The sequence below is a fragment of the Scleropages formosus genome, chromosome 4 (genome assembly GCF_900964775.1).
Source record: "Scleropages formosus chromosome 4, fSclFor1.1, whole genome shotgun sequence".
Taxonomy (NCBI): domain Eukaryota; kingdom Metazoa; phylum Chordata; class Actinopteri; order Osteoglossiformes; family Osteoglossidae; genus Scleropages; species Scleropages formosus.
The window spans coordinates 36,793,167-36,813,727 of NC_041809.1; the positions used below are offsets into that span (position 1 = coordinate 36,793,167).

At 41.0% G+C, this 20,561-nt stretch overlaps 1 protein-coding gene across 1 annotated transcript in view; it reads left to right on the plus strand.

The window, feature by feature from the left end:
• The window catches only part of LOC108934142 (neurexin-2-like), a 91,693-nt gene extending 82,257 nt beyond the window's left edge, over window positions 1–9,436 (plus strand). Inside the window, exons 4-6 of the mRNA XM_029251120.1 lie at window positions 8,417–8,446; window positions 8,703–8,744; window positions 9,408–9,436. Coding sequence (XP_029106953.1) covers window positions 8,417–8,446; window positions 8,703–8,744; window positions 9,408–9,436 — 101 coding nt within the window. The remainder of the gene's footprint in view (window positions 1–8,416; window positions 8,447–8,702; window positions 8,745–9,407) is intronic.
• The last annotated feature ends 11,125 nt before the right edge of the window (window positions 9,437–20,561 follow it).

Consider the following 20,561-nt stretch of genomic DNA (forward strand, 5'->3'; position numbering starts at 1 on the left):
TGGCCTATTTATCTCCAAGCCAATTTCGGGGAGTTTCCTTTGGTCCATGGTGAACCTTTATGAATTGGCTTTAATTAAGTCTTCTCTGTAATGGCACCTGATTGGTCAATAAAAAAGACAAAAAAAAAAAACAAGTCCAAGGGTGCTACCAAGACCAGTAAGATGTCAGCTTGTTACAGGTGATTGGTGTTTTCGGGAAACTTGGCACCATCACACTCGTACGATGGGCTGCGGCGCAGCCCGGCGTCGACTGCGTTCCCTCCGCCTTTCGCCGCACGTTCCGCTACGGTACATGGGCACCAAACGCAGATTCCCCGAAGCCTGCTGTGATTTCACCCAAGAAAAACCACCGAGGTAGATGAAGCGCAACACCGATAGGTCCATGATGCGGCTCGATGTATAATTTAGCCCGTCGATATCGGCATTATTGTAGCCCCCTCTTGTCCGCACCTCTCTCGCCCAGCCTTCGTGGGCCCACCGCTCAATGGTGGAACGACCTTCTTACCGCAATCAGAAGAGCAAACTCCCCCTCGTTACCCTTTGTCTCCGACCAAAGGCCCATCTCATCATGTCGAGCCAGAAGCGCCGTGGCCCGGAGGCGAGTCCATCATAGCGTTTGACTCTTTCCTGCAGACTTCATTGCTCCCAGTAATTACGTCCCTGCTACTGTGTACTTGTGTAACTTTATTATTTTTAATTTGTTCTTTATATCTCTCTTAAAATTCTCTGCCTGTATTACACCTCAGAGATGCTCCTGCGGCGCTCATGTTCCGAGTTTAATCCACGCAGCCATTCGTTTTCCAAGCCTCCCATCCAGGTGGGGTTTGCAATGAGGCTGTAATCTAGATTTATTCAAGTTTCCCTTTAAGAAATTTAAAAAAAAAAAAAAAAAAAGAATATGAGAATTATTTCCGATAACAAAAATTCATTATGCCTCACAGTGAAATGGATGAATAATATTTTTTCTTTATCCTTTCTTGTTATTTCTCTCTCATTTTGTGCAGAGAATTCACTCCCCACAGACTCTGTGAAAATCACAACTTAATACTCATTTAACAATTTGCTCTGTAAATGTCTCCGCGCTGTTTATCTATCCACGTGATTTGGAATTGCCCAAAAGTGTTCTGAACTCTGGAAATTAGTAGTACAGAATTTATTTTTTTTTCCCCCCCATAATCATACGATCAGAACTGTACCCGTGTCTCGCGGTTTTCTTCTTTTTGACAATTTCACACTGCTGCGGTTGTCACGGTAGCAGAAATGTGTCTTGCTCGCTGGCCTCACGGCAGTGGAGCGGATGATTGCCATGTGCTGGAAGCCACCGCAGTCTCGCTCGTCTTGTCAGCGGCTCCTTCATGTTGCGGATGAAATATGCATGGAGCTGTCAACAGCACAAATACAAAGGTGCCCAAGGAGGAGAATCTTAACCTGTGGGATCGCGTGTCTGATATGCTAAGTGCTTTCTCCGGTAGATTTAGGTAGTCCTGTCCCAAGGTCGTTTACCCTGGTGCTTTGTGGGGCGGGGAAGGGGGGGGATTCTCTTGTTTACTGTGATATTGCTGGTCTGTGTATCTGACTGAGTATCAGTGTGGTTCCAGTGCTTGGCAAACAAGTTAGCAAAAAATTCCAAAATATCACCAGATTTACATTTATTTATCAGATGCTTTTCTCCAAAGCGACTTCCAGCGAACTCTACGTAGCGTTATCGGCCCACACGCCGTATTCACCGCGGTGACTTACACTGGGTCACTCACCCATACTTCAGTGGAACTCGCACTCTTTCTGTCACTCACACACCAGTCTACCTGAACAGCATGTGTTTGGAGTGTGGGAGGAAACCAGAGCACGCAGAGGAAACACCCACAGACATGGAGAGAACATGCAAACTCTGCAGAGACTGAACGGAGATCAAACCCACGTCCTCTCACACCACCCAGGCACTGTGAGACAGCAGTGCTATTCACTTTGCCACCAGACGACCTATATGTATGCTTTATATCTAAATCAAGGTATAAAATTCTATATTTAAAAAAAGGTGTTTCTTCAATTTAATGTTCCCTTGCCTTAAAATAATTGAGAAATGTATAATTTGTAAGAATCAGTCCGTTTTTTTCCTCCGGTCTTTCATTCTGCTTGTTTTGGTTCATGTTAATTTGTTGTGTACCGCAATAGTTTTTTTTTTTTGTTACACATTTAAACAATGAAGGTAGTGAGTAAAAACTGCAACGCTGCTTAATGCGATGCTGCTACCAGCAGGAACACCACAGTGTACAGCTCATATGTAGCTCTGACTCGTCGTGTAAATGGGAATATTTATGAAGTCCTGCGCACCGCTACTAACGGTTGGCATTTTCTTGACAGACGCCTTTGAAAGTAAACTATATGTCATAATTTATTCATTAACAGACTACTTAGACAACAGGGAACAACATCATTATGTGACTCATAGCACTGTAATGCCAATTAAAATTACACGCACCACACCTCAGATTAGATGTCCCGTCTTTGTGGCATTTCCGGAATTTGGGAATAATAAGGAACGCTGCTTGAATTTAAATCTACCCATAGTTCCCGTGGTATATTCTGTGTGGTAAAGAGGTTTAGGGTTAGCGTGCTGCTGTGGGCTATGCACATGATTTATGAACTGGTACTGTGGCCTAAATGCTCTCTCTCTCTCTCTCTCGCTCGCTCACTCTCTTGCTCTCTCTCTCTGTCACTGCCCCCCCCCCCCCCCCCCCCCCCCAGGTTGTTCTCCTTTCTTCAGTTCCCTCTGTCCCATTCTCTCTCTTATTCTCACGTTCTCATTTCCCCGTGTTTCTCTCTCACTTTCCCTCTCTCTTTGCTGGTGGGGGGGTAGTGCGGCGGTTAGACCCAGTGCCTTCGGAACAAAGGTTGCAGGCTTGAATCCCATGCCTAGCTGTAGTAACCCTGAGTAAGATGCTTACCCTAAATTGCTCCAGTAAAGAACCCAGCTGTATAAACAGGTAAATAATACAGTAGGTAGGTACATTTACACCGTGAGGCGCCTTGGAGAAAAGTGTGGAATAAATAAGTTATTTATGCACTGGTGCCGTGGCCCAAATGTTCTTTCGTCCTCTTTCATTTTCTCACTCCCTCCCTCCTCTCTGGCTCTCTTTCCGTTGGAGGACCATGACATGGCAAACCACACCCTGACTGGGCATGAGTGAGCGAGGCAGGTGGTGCACAGCTCTTCAGTGGTGGAGTGATGCTTCATTTACATTGATTGTTCAGTTGGCCCCGGCTAATTAAACGCATCCCACCCAGGCCCTGTCTGTCAGGTCCAGTCACACTTCTGCATTAACTGAACAATCTGCAGCTGCAAACAACAGCTTAAATGACCATTGATCAAAATTGGCAACACAATAATTAAGGGACCAAAAAAAAAAAAAAAAATCACCTACCCTTTTCGATGGCTCGATGCAAATAAAACGAGACACTGTTTAATAAGGATGAACAAGAAATGATTAATAATGATGAATTAGAGGGTTTCTAGATGTGTGCCTATGAGTGTGTCTCCAGTCAGGTTACGCTTTGTGTGGCTCGAGCAAATAATGATTTATGACAGCGGGAAAACACATGACGCAATAGACCACGATTTGCTTAAAACAAACTTAATTTATTTATTTTATTGAAAACACGAATTTGGCTTCTGTGGTCCAGGTTACCTTGAAAACGAACTTCCATCTAGGTCCCAGGTCCCACCGAGCAGCGCTGTGCTCGCACCCCGCCGGCTTCTCCCTGGGATCCGTCCGATTTCTTTCCGCTTTGGTTCCGTGCTTCCGGTGAACCGCACTCCTCCCTCAACTTAATGCGGATGCAACTCTCGCGCTCTGTGGCGTTGGACCTGAAACATGTGGGTATGGGTTCCAAAGTGTTGCTGCTCTTCTGACAGTGAAACCGAAGATTACCATCACATCCCTTCCTGCTCCCTCTTAACTGAACGTTTCACAGTACTCCTTCTCATTGTTTGCTTTGAGCATCTTCTAATCCCCATTTTCCCACTTCATCCTAATATTTTTAACTCTCATTCTTTCCCTCATGATAATCTTTACTTTTTCTGTAATTTGTGGGCTTCTAATCTCATTTTTTCTTTAATAGTGAACAAGTCCAACCTTCAGTTCTAATCTCAACTGGCAATGAAAGCAGGGAATATAGTAATTTGGTATGTAGCATCACCATTATCATTTTATTGCCGTGTTATCTTTCTAATGGGGAGCATTATGGAGGATGGAACAAAAGAGGAAGGAGAGCAGGCTGGTGCTTCTGCAGTTTCTCAGGATCCATACTAATGAGCATGGGGAACAATGCTGCCATACTAAGCTATTTTGCAGGTCTCGCCTTTCCTTAAAACCACATGACTTGGAACTAACGATCTGCACCAAGATTAGTCAATATTGTTGGTGAGTCAGTTTTAGCACTTAGGTTTGGGATAAAGCTCTATTGCACTTTGGAGGGGAAAAAAAAAAAGATGCTTAGAATGATCTTATTGTGCATTGCTTGCCGAATTATTGGATAATTTAGCAGTATATGAAATATATGACAGTTATAATGCTCATGTTTTCTTCGGTGGAGCCCTGGCACCATCGGACACACTCGGAGCGTAATAAAATCCCTAATGAACCGTGGGGTTGACACAGCTCAGAGGAAACAGGTATAATATTTACAGTAAATACACCAGATGGGTTTCTTTGCATAGTAGATAACAGAAAAATCCATCAGAAAATGATTGCATATTTCTGCAAGTTGGCCCGGTGTAATTTGTCTCTTTGCTATCACTTGGTCATAATAAGCATCTTCACGAGTTGAAAAGTTTAAACGTGTAGAAGAGCAGTGAAGAAATACAAATTAGCCGTTCGGTGGGAGAGACGATCCGAGGGGAGGGCCGGGACAGCTCCGGAGCCTTCGCAATAGTTAAAGGCGTCTCTCGATACTTTAAGAACGAGATGTGAGCGCGAATGGCTCCGCTGTTCTCCGAGATAAAAACGAGCTCGTGCTTTTATTTGACCAGTAGCCAGAGACATTTAATCCCCGAGTTTCCGGGTGGATTCCGTACAGGGCAGAATTCCCATGTAGATGCCTGTTGAAGTTGCATCTGTCAGTTTGAGTTTGCTTTCCAACTCATGTTCAGGCCTTTGTGAACCTGTCAGATATCTGTGTCAGACTTATTTTTGGAAGCCGTTCGCTCGCAGTTACGTTGTGTATCTTATTCCTAAATAGCCACATCAATCAAGCCATCAAAATGATGTCTCTTTCAATCTGAGTGTACATTCTGATCAAAACTGGACTCTTGTATAGACAGCTCAACATTGCCGACCAAAATTGTCAATTTCTCGCAGCTTCGGTTCCCTCCTTTTTGTTCCTTGTCAGTTTTTTCTCCATTCTTTTCGATTTTTCGCTCATGCTGTGCGGGTTCTGATAGACGATGTACCGCTCTGAAGTTATATTGAATGTTGTCTCGGTTAGTTTTCCTTTTGCCATTTGTTTCTAAAGTGATGCTTGCCTTGATACACTTGTATATTTCTGTGACTGCCACCTGAGTATAGCAAAATAGTAAATAAATCAATCAATAAATAAATCAAAACATGCCACACAGCACAGTGTGTAGAGCTACTGCCTTTTGACCCAAAGGTTGCTGGTTCGATCCCACTTCTGTTGTACCCTTGAGCATCTTTCTTACTCTAAATTGTTCCAGTAAAATTACCCAGCTGTATGAATGGATGAATAATTGCGACCTTAACGCTATAAGTCACTTTGGAGAAAAGCATCAGCTAAACGAATAAATGTAAATCTCCTTCCATCTGCTCTTAAGCACTGCAACACGTATTTTTTCTTTGCACCCTCGGCACCCACGTAATTTTCTGGAAGGCTACTCTCTCTGCCTTCTCGTATTTACCAAGTTTGCGGACCTGTGATAGACGCCACTGTCAGCCGGTATCACTTTGTCACAGTGTGACTCATATGGTGCCATGTGAGAGCGCCAACGCTCTTTGGATGGCGAACAGCTCTCAGCACAGGCTGAAGGCTCCCCCCAGGCGCCCGTCGTATCCCTGGGAGGTTCTTACGCTGCTGAGACACCCTGGGGATTTTTCAGGTGACACAACTCAGACATGGACCACAGCTCTATCCAAAGGCTCTTCTGCTTCTGACAGTGGAATTCCTTACTTTAACGCGCCAGAGAGGCCCGTGTAGTGAAGACGGAATCTGCCCGGCTTGTCCTACTAGGTCTTCACCTTCCAAGCAGTGCCACATATTGGGGTATATACATTTTTAAACTCATACCTTTACACATTTAAACCTTTCGTTTCTGGTCGCGGTACGGCATGGGAACACTCCTTTTTTTGGCGGTGGGGGGGGGAATCTCTGGTCCTGAAATGTAATGATTTTTGTGCACTTTGCTAGGAACAACACCTGTTTTCATCCGATTTTAAACACACCTCCAAACACTGCTGTATTTGTAATATATCATTTGAAGCTGATGTATATACTCTATTAAGCTTTCTTTATGCACTATATACTGAATATACATTTATTTATTTATGGGACACTTTTGTCCAAAATGACTTCCAATGAACTCTATGTAGTGTTATCAGCCCACACACCTTATTCACCGTGGTCACTTACACTGCTACTTACACTGGGTCACTCATCCATACATCAGTGGAACACACACTCTCTCTCACTCACTCACACACTATGGGGGAACCTGAACAGAATGTCTTTGGACTGTGGGAAGAAACCAGAGCACCCAGAGGAAACCCACGCAGAAACAGGAAGAACATCTAATCCTCACACAGACTGATCAGGGATCAAACCCACGTCCTCTCGCACCACCCAGGCGCTGTGAGACAGCAGAGCTACTAACTGTGCTGCTCCGTGTGCTGTGTATGGTTTTTATATGAATATATGTATATATACTGTATATCTCTATATATATATATATACATACACTATATACTGTATATATAAGGAAGCTGTCTTGCATTTGCTGCAAACATTTGAATCTGTTGAATGTTTTCAGAGAAATGCAACACAATTATCATGTTGCGTTGTGCGCTAGTTATTAAATTTTATTTCAATCATACTTGTGTCCGCAGGTAGAACTACGAATCACCTTCGCGCGGTGTTTGATCTCATACGGAAACACCATCAATCATGTGTTTTCTTCTGGTAACTGCAAGCCCAACAATCCATCCGACGAAGGCAGCGCAGTGGTTGCGGACGTGCTTTTCCACTCACGTGCGGCGTTGATCCTTTACGCACGGGTTGCACTTTGGTTGGGCGGCCTGCGTTTCTGTTGAGGGAAGGTTTTTGGTTGCTACTTCACCGGTCCTTCGGTTGCACAGCTGGTTTTTGGGTGCGAGTACACCGATCCTTCAAATGGCACTTTGGTTGGGAAGTGTGCTTTTTCAGCGGTGTGCGGGTTCCTGGTGACGTTGCCTTGTTGGCGAGGGTGCGCTCAGAGCCACTTACGGAGCTGTCCTTTTGTGAGCCGGACTGGGTTCCAGGCAACTGATGGGACTCGCTGTTTACTGGATTTTGAAAAGCTGCTGATAGAGTCTCAACGCCAGCTCACTGATGCAAGCGGCTCCGTCTTGTATTGGAATTTCACAGATTCGGATGCGTTCTCTCTTCTGTTTTTTGCGGCATCAGTCATGTTGAACAGCTGCTGCAGTATGATTATAATGTGCAAACTGATGGGAAGATTGATTCTGAGTTACATGGGATATTCATGTGCACTTTGTGGGGGCTGCCTGTGCTACTGACTGCTTCTCTCCTGTTTTTTCTGGTGGTCTTTTTTTTTTTTTCTTTTCTTTTTTTGCCCTCCCTTTCGACTGCTCTTGGACTTCATCGCTGCAGTTCTGGAGATGTGATGCTCGCTCTACAGTCACTTTTGCCCTGCAAACACTCAGCTGCATCCTTTTAGCGAGGGGGTTTTACACAATACCGAAATTAATATTTTTTTTGTTCCATTTGTGTTTATTTGACTGCTGTCCTATTTATTTTGGAGACCTTGTGTGTTCAGACAAAATTTTAATTAATTTCAGAAAAAGGACAGAAACAAAGTTGAACCGAAAGCTTCTATCTGCCAAACAGTTTTGTCTGTGTTCCATTAGGAAAAAAAGCATTTGTGTGAGCAATCGCCTTTGGTAGTTGCACAAAATTAAATGCTTTTTTTTTCTACCCCTCCTTCCCCCCACACCCCACTCAAGAAGTGTTTGTTCGTTTTTGGTTCTCTCTTTCTTTTGATTTGATTTGACCTCTGACATCCTTTCTCTGCCCCAGGATGTCTGTCACAAACTGCAGTCCAACGTTGTGACAATGCTTTTTTTCTTCCCGTGCCTTTTATGACCTTCTTTTTTCCTTTCTTTCTTTTTTTTCTGTTCTTTCCTTCAAGGTCTGGCGCACCTGATGTTAAACAGCCAAGGTATGGGTTCATTACTTTTCTTTTTTTTTTTAGCACCCTTGCCCAGTTCCCAGTTCCTCCCAGCCTTCTCTGATCACTTCTTATTCTGAAAAGAAATCCCTTCCCCTTCTTTCTCTCTCTTTCTCTTTCTCGCCATTTACCTCCCTTCCCTTCCCTCTCCTCGATTTCTCTCTTTTGGTTCTGCTTCCTGCCATCTCGTTGTGCTTTGTGTGCCTCCACACTGTCCGTCCCACCCTTGTCCTGTCCTCTGGCCCAGCTCCCGGACCCTCTTCTCAGACCTCCAAAGCCTACACTGAAGGTACGCCTTTCTGCTCTCCCTTCTTGCTTCGGTTTGGTCCCGTCACTGCCAAAAAGTTCTCGAATGTGTCGTCTGCAGCAAGGATAAAGAATGCACAGAGTCTCCACTCAGTACTCTGATGTCATTCTCATTGTTTGGCTCTCTGTTGTCTGGCAGATGTTAGGATGACAAAGGCATGCGAAAGCTTTTTAAAAAAAAAAAAAATGGTTGACAAAAGAAAGGTTTATGAAGTACATGATGTTGACTTTGATTTTTTGTTGCACAAGGGCCTTTAGACTGAATAAAAAAAAAAAAAAAAAGCCATAAGTCAACTGAAGACATATAGCTCAACCTGTTAGGCATGGAGAACTCAACTGCTTCTCTTTTTCCCTTTTTTAAATTTATTTTTCCCCTGCTGATCCAGTGATGGTTATGACTGATAGCTCTGCTGGTTGACACTAACATGTGATGATGATTAGTTTTGGTGAGGCTGAAAACAGCCCTGATTTAATGCAACCCCCGGAAGACTTCAGAATTCCATTTGTGACCTTAGGTTGGGTGACACCTTGTTTGAGACTAAAAGTGTCCCAACAGACTTGTTAATTTGAGACGCACCACATGCAATGTAATGAATGGTGGGGTCACTTGGCTTCTTAAAATGTGTCCGAATTGCCTTTGTTTCAGTGACACTTTTCGAGAACAACGAGGAGTAAGGGCTCTAGCGTTCGCCGAAATAAAAGATGTCATTGCCATTTCCAGCGTATCGGTGCACAAAAATCCGCTTTCTGTTTGCCGAATCATGTCAGATCATCACCAAGATGACAGAAAGACATTTCTAATCTCTCAGCCTGAACTGAGTATTTGAATGTGTGCTTGAGAAGTAGTCTCAGTTAAACATTGAGGTAGATCTTTGATGAACAGTGGTTCAGGAGTGAATTGCTGGTGACGGATGCACTGCTAACACGATGTCTCTCTTGGGGACTGTTCACAATGTTGTGGAAACACGCATGAATGTTCACTCGAACCAAGACATGGAGGGACAGGGCATTTTCTCATGGCACAAGGTATTTCAGCACGCAACTCCAGTTAAATCAGAAAGACATGGAGCGATAAGGGTCAGGCAAGCAGTTTACACTATTTAGTTCGGCGAACTTAACGGTGAAACATAGATGTAAAGGACTTAATGTTGAGTAATCGCTTTAATGCTGAGACTGTTAGAAATCTTATCATGCTGTAAAGTATTCTATTATTTCTAGTGAAACTGAAGATCTGAACACAGACTGAAAAATGTGCTGGTAAAATGTCCAAATGTGTATTGTGCACACGCACACAAAAAACAACACGTTATATTTTTAGGTTTCCGATTCTATGTTTAGATCACCTGCACCACACTTATTTAACTGCAGCATTTGTGTTCGGGTAATGATTGATTTTCCACCATATGGTAAGTGACAGTATAACACTTCCAAAATCCACAAAGATGCTTGGTGTAAAATCACTTGAGTCACAAGGAGAGGAGAGAGGAAAAAAAAAAAAAAAGTATTAATTAGCACTTCAGGCAGAGGCAAGGTTACACTGTTCTTTCAATGCTGAATGTCTACACCAATGTTTCTGAAGTAACATGTTTTTTTTTTTTTGTAGAGGACAGCCTTTTATTAGTCATTAAAATTAAATAGTTTACATTGCATGGTCTAATGATTGTTTCAGATAATACACTGTACCGACAGCCGAACGCTCCTAGAATTCCAAATTTCCGTTCACATTATAATAATTCGCGTTGTCTGTCACACCCTGCCTCTCCACAGGGAGAAAAGGGAAATTTACAGCTGCTCACATCTGCATTCATCTGTTGTCCGTCACTTGGCTCGAGGGCATGTCATGGGTGGCTCTGCATCTGCTTAACCTTTCCTCTCCTCTGAAGAGAAGTGCACCTCCTGTCAGGACCACGGCAGGACGATCGCAGGAGAAAACTCACACAGATACAGAGAACTACTGACGGAAAGACGGCTTGAATCAATGACATTTATGCGCGTCCCTCGGTGCCACGATGGACTCCGCTCTCATTGTGGCACTGATGATGGACACAATAGGGAGAATCATACAACCTGAGTTACGTTGTAAGCGACAACAGTTTGCAAGCTACCTTACTTTTCAATAACTGTTGCTTATTGAATTATTTCACACATTTTTCCATTTATAGCTGAATGTTTTCTTGGTTCCAGATCTCAAATATACTATTCCAGTGCTGTGTTAGTTCATTTTATCTAAATGCGTACCTACAGCAGGTTCTGGGTCACAGCCCTGGTGTGTGAGCTCTGAGTTGGAGGAACGTGTGAACAGGATGCTGGGGTGCCGTCCCTCTTTAATTCAATATACTGAAGTGTCCTGTTTCCCTTGTAAAGGGTTTGTGATAACCATTAAAACAGGGCAAAATGACATTTCTATTGAAAAACCCTGGAACTGCACAGATAAAAGACACGCTTTCTGTTCAGGACAATGACGGAGTTTCGCGGCTTTGGCGATAAAGGGAAGGAATTAGAGTGATGCTAATAAATTTTATAAGGTCAAAAATCAAGAGCACAATAGTCAGTGACAGATGGACTTGCGAGTAACTGCTGAAAAAAGTTCAAATGAGTTTAAATAACGGTCTTGGGAATTTTTTAATCACCAAGAGTTAATTATTTAATGCATTTTAAAAATCTTTTCTTCCCTCTTAGGTTTAATGTTTAATTGCAACAAACTGCACTTTGTAGGAAATTTTAAAAAGGGAAAAAAAAAAAACACAATGCTAAAAAATAAAGATTAAAGTACATAATTGGATTGTAAATTTTCAAACTGATTGTACGTGACTGTCACCTTCAAATATGTCTTCCGGTTTCCAAACCTTCTATTTGCTTAAAACATACAAATATATGCAGGGAGCAGAAATGAGAGCAGCGCAAATGTCAGAGTTAAGCCACTTGTAATCATTGTACATTCTTAATCCGGAAGGTCTGAAGGTCCTACTGATTTCCCATTGCACCTGTCAACAAATTAAACAATACAATTAAGCTGTTTAATTGCAGATAGTTTTAAACAATGCAATCCAACAATGGAAGCTCAAATTTAATTAGTGGAAGATGGCCCACAGTCATAAAACAATGTGGTTTATACAATTATGTACAATAGGTGCAAACCGGTGCTCAGCCTCCCTCTCAGAGCAGCATAACAATATCGTTATTGTGGGTTATTATGCACTGCGGAAAACCATCACTTCTGATACAAACACCTTTTCCAGGCATTAAAACTTGCAAAATAGGCCGAATAGGTCTTTGCGGTGGCTTGCCAACGTTTCTAGATATCTTCACTCCGCATTCTCAAAGACATTCATAAAAGTCACATCGAGGAAGGAGATTCGTTTTGGCCACAGGCATCGCTGACATTGTGGACTTCTGAAAAGCCTTTAGTCTTTATTTTGTGTGAAGACCTATTTAATGCACATTTAGTGTACATAAAAAGTGCATTTTCATCAGTGTTAAATGATCCTTCAGAAACTATACTGTAAGCAAACTAGCCCATCACTGCAATTAATGAGCTTGAAAGCCCATTTACAGTGGAGCTCGTGCTCACCTCGTCCGTACCGTAGCATGTGCTCTTTTTCCATATTGCTCGAAATAATGATCACGAACTGTGGCTCAAATGTGGAACTCCCCTTCACAACACTAATGGAGTATATATTCTGTGTAAGAAGTGCCGTAGCCACGAGCGACTAGAAATTAGCCAAAACCGAGCTTGATGCGTACTTTGTGCGTGTGCATGTTCCCTTCTTGTTGTGAAAGATAAAAATAAAAGTGCACCACGGTCATGTTAAACTCGGAGTATGTTCCGATAAAGTTTTGTCGCAGAGCAACCATCAGCTTGAGAGGTCTGGCTGGGGGAAGAAGAAGGGGGGGAAAAAAAAAAAAAAAAAATGGAAATGGAATGGCTACCCTTCTGAGATGCTTTAATTGAAAATTCCAGAAAAAGTACTCATGTAGGCAGCAGATAACACAGTGGTTAAGTACATGGACTTCACCTTAAGTGCTCCCGTAAAATATTCGTCTGCAGAACTGAGTACAAGTAATATAATATATTGCTTTTTATCTCTTTGGATAAAAAGCAGCACACTACTATAAGTAATATAAGAAGTACTACTATCACTAATAATAACACTACTAATAATAATACAAGCGTTTGAATTATGATTTTTAACTTTACTAGTTTGCTTATTTCTCCATTTCAGTGCCAGGGGCCACGTAAAACGTGAAGTTCTTACCTTCTGAACACTCATTCACTTGGTGTACAGTATTTAAAATTTTTATTGCTGCTGTGCTGATTGACCAGTCAAAACATGGTAAACTGTGGCATTTGTGTTTTCATGTAAATTCTAGCAAATACAGTATATATACATCATAAATATTTAATTGTATAGAAGTATAAATATGAATATTGATTTCTGAAGTACCCGATAGAAGGTGTACATGTTTAATAGCTTTTAATAATTTATAACTGAAAAGCCTGTATGCAGGTACTCATGTAATGTACACTGGTTTGTGATTAATTGACTATACTCAAGAATCACATGTCTGCATCCAAAGCTCTCCTTCTATTGATAATCCACTTTTGGTATTGTTCTCTGAGATATACTTTCCTTTAGAGCAAAGTCTAGTAAATGAATAAACGGAAATGTTAGTGTACACATTAAAATTTTATAAGTCCAGTGGAAAAAAACAATTGGCAAAATCAGAAGCTTAAATCTGGGTTGCATATCCTACAGATTAGTTCAGTTACCACATCAATTAAAGTGGGTTCCTTCGGTTTTGCTGGTGAGGCAAGCTCACTGGTGCCCACACTATGAATGCAAAGTCATTCTGTAGAACCTTATGATTAAAGACACCAGGGACCGCTGACTGGTGGTGCCTTTACGGCTACTGTGGAAATTCTAGATTGTGTGTGCATGTCATGAAGAAATGGAAGATGACCGAAGAATAACATTTTCATCTATTGTAAATAAAGCCACAATCCACTGAATGTCAGTATAAAAGTGAAAGGGCCAGTATGTTAAAGCACCTACAAGACTGGAAGGAACTGGACATGATCACCTTGAAAAGAAAGTGTCAGTTCCTTTGCAAAGAATAAATCCTGTTTCAGAATGGAAAAATGTATTTCTATAGTCACTGAAATATGTACACATGTTCCATATTTACATTTATGTAGTAGACACTTTGGCCCAAGTGACTTCCAATGAACTCTATGTAGTGTTATCAGTCCACACACCTTATTCACCATGGTGACTTACACTGCTAGATACATTACTTACACTGGGCCACTCATCCATACATCAGTGGAACACACACTCTCTCTGTCACTCACACTATGGGTGAACCTGAACAGCATGTCTTTAGAGTGTGGGAGGAAACCAGAGCATCCAGAAGAAACCCACACAGACACAGGGAGAACATACAAACTCCACACAGGCTGAGCGGGGATCGAACCCATGTCCTCTTGCACCACCCAGGTGCTGTGAGACAGCAGCACTACTCGCTGTACCGCCCACATATACGGTATATTTCATTTTAATTTTGTAAACTTCTTGATGATTAATCCAGCAATAAACTAATAGTTGTGTGGCTACCACTTGGCATGGATTCAGTGCCTTTACCCTATTTTACCATTTCATTGCCTTAAGGTTTGAGCCTAAACAGACTTGTATCTGCTTTTAAGTCTGTGCTCTGCGCCATTAATATGACATGAGATCTTCCTCACCTTTGGACACACTAAGTAGTCACACTTCGGTTTACTTTTAAAGCTCAAATTAAATATTAATTGACAGGTGTGAGCAGCCCTTCTCGAAAGGCAACTTTGAGTGCAGAGCAGCCATCAGGTAGATCGCACACAGATTTCTTTTTTCAGCATTTTATTCTTAAATGTATTCTTCAACGCTTGAATTTCTTTCCCCACCCATACTTCCAAGTGTACATTAAATAGTTTTGTAATTAAATCAGCTGATCTTATGATCACTTGATTTTCTTAGTGAAATATCGCAAGGTAAAATAAGAAAAAAATCTGCTAGCTAAAAGTAGGACGACATTAAATACGTTCGTGTGTGTGTGTGTGTGTGTGTGTGTGTGTGTGTGTGTGTGTGTGTATATATATGGTACTTGGACCTTAATTGTGGACGCTGCAGAATTTCGATCTAAACTTTATTACGGTGCCCTTCAAAAGTCTTTCTGACGTCAACATTAGTTATTCACTCCTACTTTCTTTTAACTAGGAAAAGAGTTAACCTTGGTGCAAGAGGAGGATCTGACACCGAAGGAACAGTGACACACAGATTGCGTTTCCGGACGGGGTCTGCTCTCCACTGGATCCTGGTGGTCCGGAAAGGACAGCTTGGTTCCTCTCCTTGCTAAAGTGCAGCATTAACCTTGAATGCAAGAACTGGTAAAACTAGCAGACATGTCAAAGTCTACATTTCCAAATTATTTTCTTCCCCTCATTTGAGCTATAATTTACATTTTTCATTTAGCAAACAATAACGAGAACGCCGCATTAACATGCACATTATGCATTTAGCAGATGCTTTTCTTCCATGCAGTGAGCAGCAAATGTTCATTTCACAACAGATGAAGACTTATAGTTACAGACATGCAATTCTTACAGCGCAGCCTCTTTCTTCCACACAACCTTTATTGCAGGTGCAAATTGCACAAGTAGCTGCCTGTAGAACTGATTTGAAATAGAAAGGTGGTCTTAATAAATACTGGTGGTCCCCGACTTACGATGGTGAGGCGGCAATGGTCATTCAGTAGAAACCGTACTTTGAATTTTGATCTCTTCCCGGGCAAAGGATATGCGGTGCGATACACTCTCACGGTGCTGGGCAGCGGCGGCGATCCACCTCTCCCAGTTTGTCACGCAGAGGGTTAGGGTTAGGGTGTATTAGCTGTATCGAATGCATTTTCAACTTACGATATTTTTGACTTCCGATGGGTTTTGCGGAACGTAACCCCATCGTAAATCAGGGACCACCTGTACTTTAAATTTATTGAGCAGTTTGGAGGCCAGGAGAGAAGTTTTAGCTAAAGTCAAAGCAGTAAACACACACATTTTCTGAACCGCTTGTCCCAGTGGGGGTCACGGGGAACCAGAGCCTAACCCAGCAACACAGGGCATAAGGCTGGAGGGGACACACCCAGGACAGGATGCCAGTCCATCACAAGACACCCCAAATGGGACTTGAACCCCAGACCTACCAGAGAGTAGGAGGAGGGCCAACCCACTGCGCCACCGTGCCACCGCACCCCCTGTCAGCAATAAATACATTTTAAGAAATGAAATAAAACCTGAAGAGCGTTAAACCGCTGTGGGAATATCATATAGCATATTACTATTTTTAATCTTTATAACCTGTTAGGGTTACGTTTAGCAAAAACATATACCCACTTAAAACTCTTTAATTCAGCATCAAAATGTTTGTTATTTTCAGTCTTAATAAAATTATTGTTATCAATTTTAATCAGTACTCTAAGGAAAATCTCAAATATGGATATGTTATTCTGTTGGAAATCGGATAGTTTAAATTAAAGACCCTTTGTTGTTCAAACAAAGCTGGATATTTTACGGAACAACACTGCAGGATGGCCCCTCGTAGGAATTGAACCAGCAGCCTTCAGTTTACAAGTTTGGGTCCTTTATTACCAGTCCAGCATTGCTATATTAAGGATATCTGCATATGCAGTAGAAATTTTCAGTCAATCCCAACTTTGAAACAGTTTGGTGACAGTTAATATGAAAGAGTACAATAAATAAAAAACATAAAGAAAGCAGTGCTTTGCACATGTACCATAAATAGAAAATGATGGCAGACCAATAAAACAATTCCAGGCCCCAGAAGCAATAATCTATCAAATTTATTTTTACTCATAAATGTATGTCATGTGACTAAGTCATGTTTTTATTACTTTTATGAGTTAGCAGTGACATTGTGAAAGGTCTATATGTCTAGACCAGTGGCAGTCGTGGGAGGATAGGAACCAGTGCAGCTTCGCAGTTTTTAAAAAAAAAAAAAAACAAACAAAAAAGCTCAATGCCCAAACTAAACAGTCTGACGGCGGTTTCCCACAGGGGGAAACGATGAGGGACTCTTTTGCCAATATCATAGTGGAAAAATCTCTGTTGTATCTGGCTTTCTGTCTATTGCTCTCTCCTCCAGTTCCATCTTCCTTCCAAAAGGAGGGAAAAAAACCAACCCGTGAGTCTGGCACTGCACGTCTTTGGTCCGGCATATGGTTCCATAACCCTGCTCCCTCATTTGTTACGAATCAGATTCATGTCGTACAGCTACAAATGCACAATTTATATTGCTATTTCACCTCGATTCGTGTTTTCTCAAGTGTAGAAACTCGGTATTTAAAATCTTTCCAGAGTAATTTATTGCCTCAAAAATACAAGTTCACTCCACCCCTTCTCATATAAACTTTCACACTTGTTTTATGATTGATTGATTGATTGATTTCAATAATGATTTTGTGGTTTTAATTGAATTAAGTTTGTATTAAAATAAAATGTGGAAATAGAAGGAAGTGTTTCTTTTCTAGAAAACCACCTGTAGTATACAGTTACTATTTGAGCGGGTTTAATATTTTTTGCATGAATACACTTAGTTCACATACTCAACTGTTAAACTTGTACCTCAACTTAACAACACATGCAAAGCCAGAAATTTGTTCCTAACTCAGGACCGTTACAGTTAGAGAATTTTCTGAAAATATCAATTCCAGCAGCTCTGTATTTGACAATCAATTAAAGCTTAATAAAACAGATTCATCCCTCGATTTTCTCGTGGATTAGGTTCTGTTAAAAACATCAGAAATGATTTGATGAATAAAAACGTCACTTTGATATTTATTTATTCTGTTTTCATCAATAGCTCATGCAGTGCAAGTTCTCTGTGTTCTTCTATAATGCAAACATCAGGTTCTGGACACGGAACAACATGTAAACGACCACAATATGTTTCATTATCCTCTATTAGTATGAAAGAACATTAAAATCAATACTACTTTTAAATGAATAAAAATAAAAATCTTTAATGTTTTCTGTCTTAGGCTTTTTGCTTTATTTGTGGGACACAGTACCACGTTACCGATTTGTTCCTTCTGTGCTTCAAGTGCCAGAGGGGAACAAAATAGCAGAGGAGGGAAAAGCGATGTATGGAAAGCATTAGAAAGTGTTTCTCCTTAAAATCGCAACTATATTTCACTGGCCACAAGAAGTGACCATTTCCTCACATAAACATGTTTGTCAGCTTTTGGTCAGTTTCAGGTTCAGAAACATAAAAAAACATACCTCAATTTGCTTGATAATATCTGTAAAGGTTTAGGATATGGCTATGTGGGGGGGAACGCTGACTTTAATCTTTCAGGAAAATTCGTGGGACAATGTGAACCGTCTAGCACTAATACCCCCACACGCGCAGAAAATGGAGATTCAGACAACAGACATTTTAGAAAAAGGCCAGAAATAAATGAATACATCTGGGAAAAGTATGAATTTGTGAATATTTGTAACTCGAATGTTCTTAATATGAGTTACAAGTGTACAAGCACTTGTCATTTTGTGACCAAAATGTTTTCCAGATTCCAAAAAAAAGTTCACATTGTCAGTAAATTTGTGCTTTTGTGCCCTTGAAAACCTTTTTTATTATATAGAAAGTTTAGAAATGAATGCGTCCATGAAATTTGCTGCTGCTGGGATAATAATTGGAAGCCAGTGTAACAACTTGAGAGTTAGAATGCTGAAGTGGGATCAAACCACTCAGTAGCTGCAGTGCGATGTAATACATTAATAAATATGTAAAGTAATATGCAAAGATAATCTTGCTGTATACGTCGCACACAGAAACACACTATCCCGCTACACCCAGGGTCACACCAACACACCGACCTCAGGTAGGAGGGATCTCGTTTGATTTTACACTTCAGCTCTTGATTGTACATTTACCCTGGGTTGATGTGATCCCACCCTTGGCATTTGCAAACTAAGCAAGATGATAGTCTTTTTGTCGTGACCTTAAAGGGTATGCGGGGGTATCGCTGATGGAGGGAAATTAGCGCAATTCGTTTAAACAGAAGTGCTGAGGCCTTCGTCGTTTAGGGCTTGTCCGAGCACGCCGAGCAAAGGAGCGAAGTGAGTGGCCTCCTTCCATTTCTTTCCTTTTCGGAAATCTCGCTGAAAGCCTGATCGAGTGCAGAACTAATGGCAGCAGAGTAAAAAGACAGCGGAGGTTAGACAATAGAGCAGCTCACGGGAGTTACAAATGGAATGTCAATTATATTGTTGAATTGTTTTCTAATTAGCGTTAATGTGAGATCTGCGAAGGATGTAAAATACAGAAATGTTACATTTTACATGCATTTAGCCTTGTATCGTATATACACCTGTGCAGTATTAGATCGCTGAGAAGTCAGTCGATATTTAAATCGGAAGTCACACTGTTCCGTGTATGAAGGTTTTGGTGATTTGTAAGGCAATTTTAAAGTTGATCATATATTTTTGAATTATTCCAGCTTTTTAAGTCTGTGTGCCAGGAGGAAAGCAAAATCCTTTCCAAACTTCCTAAATTATACTCTATTAGAGTCAATAAAATTAGTACTGGTGCTAATAAGAATAATAAGAATAATAATAATAATAATGTGCATTGCACTGCCGCAGCAGGTAGCACCAGTGCGTCGCAGTACCTGGACTATGTTTAAGGATGTAGTTTCAAATTCAGTTCATTCTTCGTGGAGTTTGTTTCCTATTTCCACGTTCAAATGATTTTCCTCCAGGTGCCCTGAAGTGGTGACTATAAACTGCCCTCAGTGTGTATATGAATGTGTGATTGCCCTGTGATACGTGGTGTCCCTCTCCAGGGTGTACGCTGCCTCACGCTCTATACTTCCAAACCATGTTTTGGACAAGCTTTTAGTCAAAATTGATGGATGAGTGCAGAGCCATTTTCATTTCCTGTTAAGTTCAATGCTTTAGATAAAAAAGAAAGTACAACAATACTGAAATTTATCTTTAGATATGTTTGAGATGTTTTCTGCTTGGTGATTGGTTTAACTTTTACTTAGTTATTTAGTTGTGATCTATAATTAACATATATATTATTTGAATTATTTCTTTCAGTCAGGGGGCACAATTCATAAGAACATCTATAAATTCATAGTGTCAACACTATTATACTACTTTAATGCGAAAAGACAGATAAACGCATCTATCAGTTATTTACATTACCTAGAGCGCTGAGTGGGTGGATCATCTTATTTTTATGAAAGATCTGCAATGCAAAGAGGTCCCTGAAAATATTCTTTAAGATTCTATTTTTGCACGTAGCAGTGCATAAAAACACTATTTTTAATAGTGTTTTTTTTTTTTTTTTTCTCTGAACTTGTGGAAAATATTACAAATTACACAAGTGGAAGACAGAGCTGGAGTGCAATGTGTCACCTTGGTAAAATGAGGATCCATCACCTGTAAATCTAAACTGTTTCTCATGGAATGTTTGACAAACAAAGTAATAGGGAAACCATGTTAATTACTGGGAAAAGGAGGGAATGCAAAAATATATAACTTCATTACAAAAGCTGGAATACATGTTGAAAGTCAGTAGGATCGTGCTTACAGTTAAGAGAAACTATGGGAAGAGCAATATTTCTCAGTATATCTCTTGATTGACGTTTGTCACCACATTGACCCTGGTTACGAAAGTTAAAGCAATAAAAAGTAACTTCCCGGATGTCACATTTTTGGAGAAGAAAGGCAAACATCACC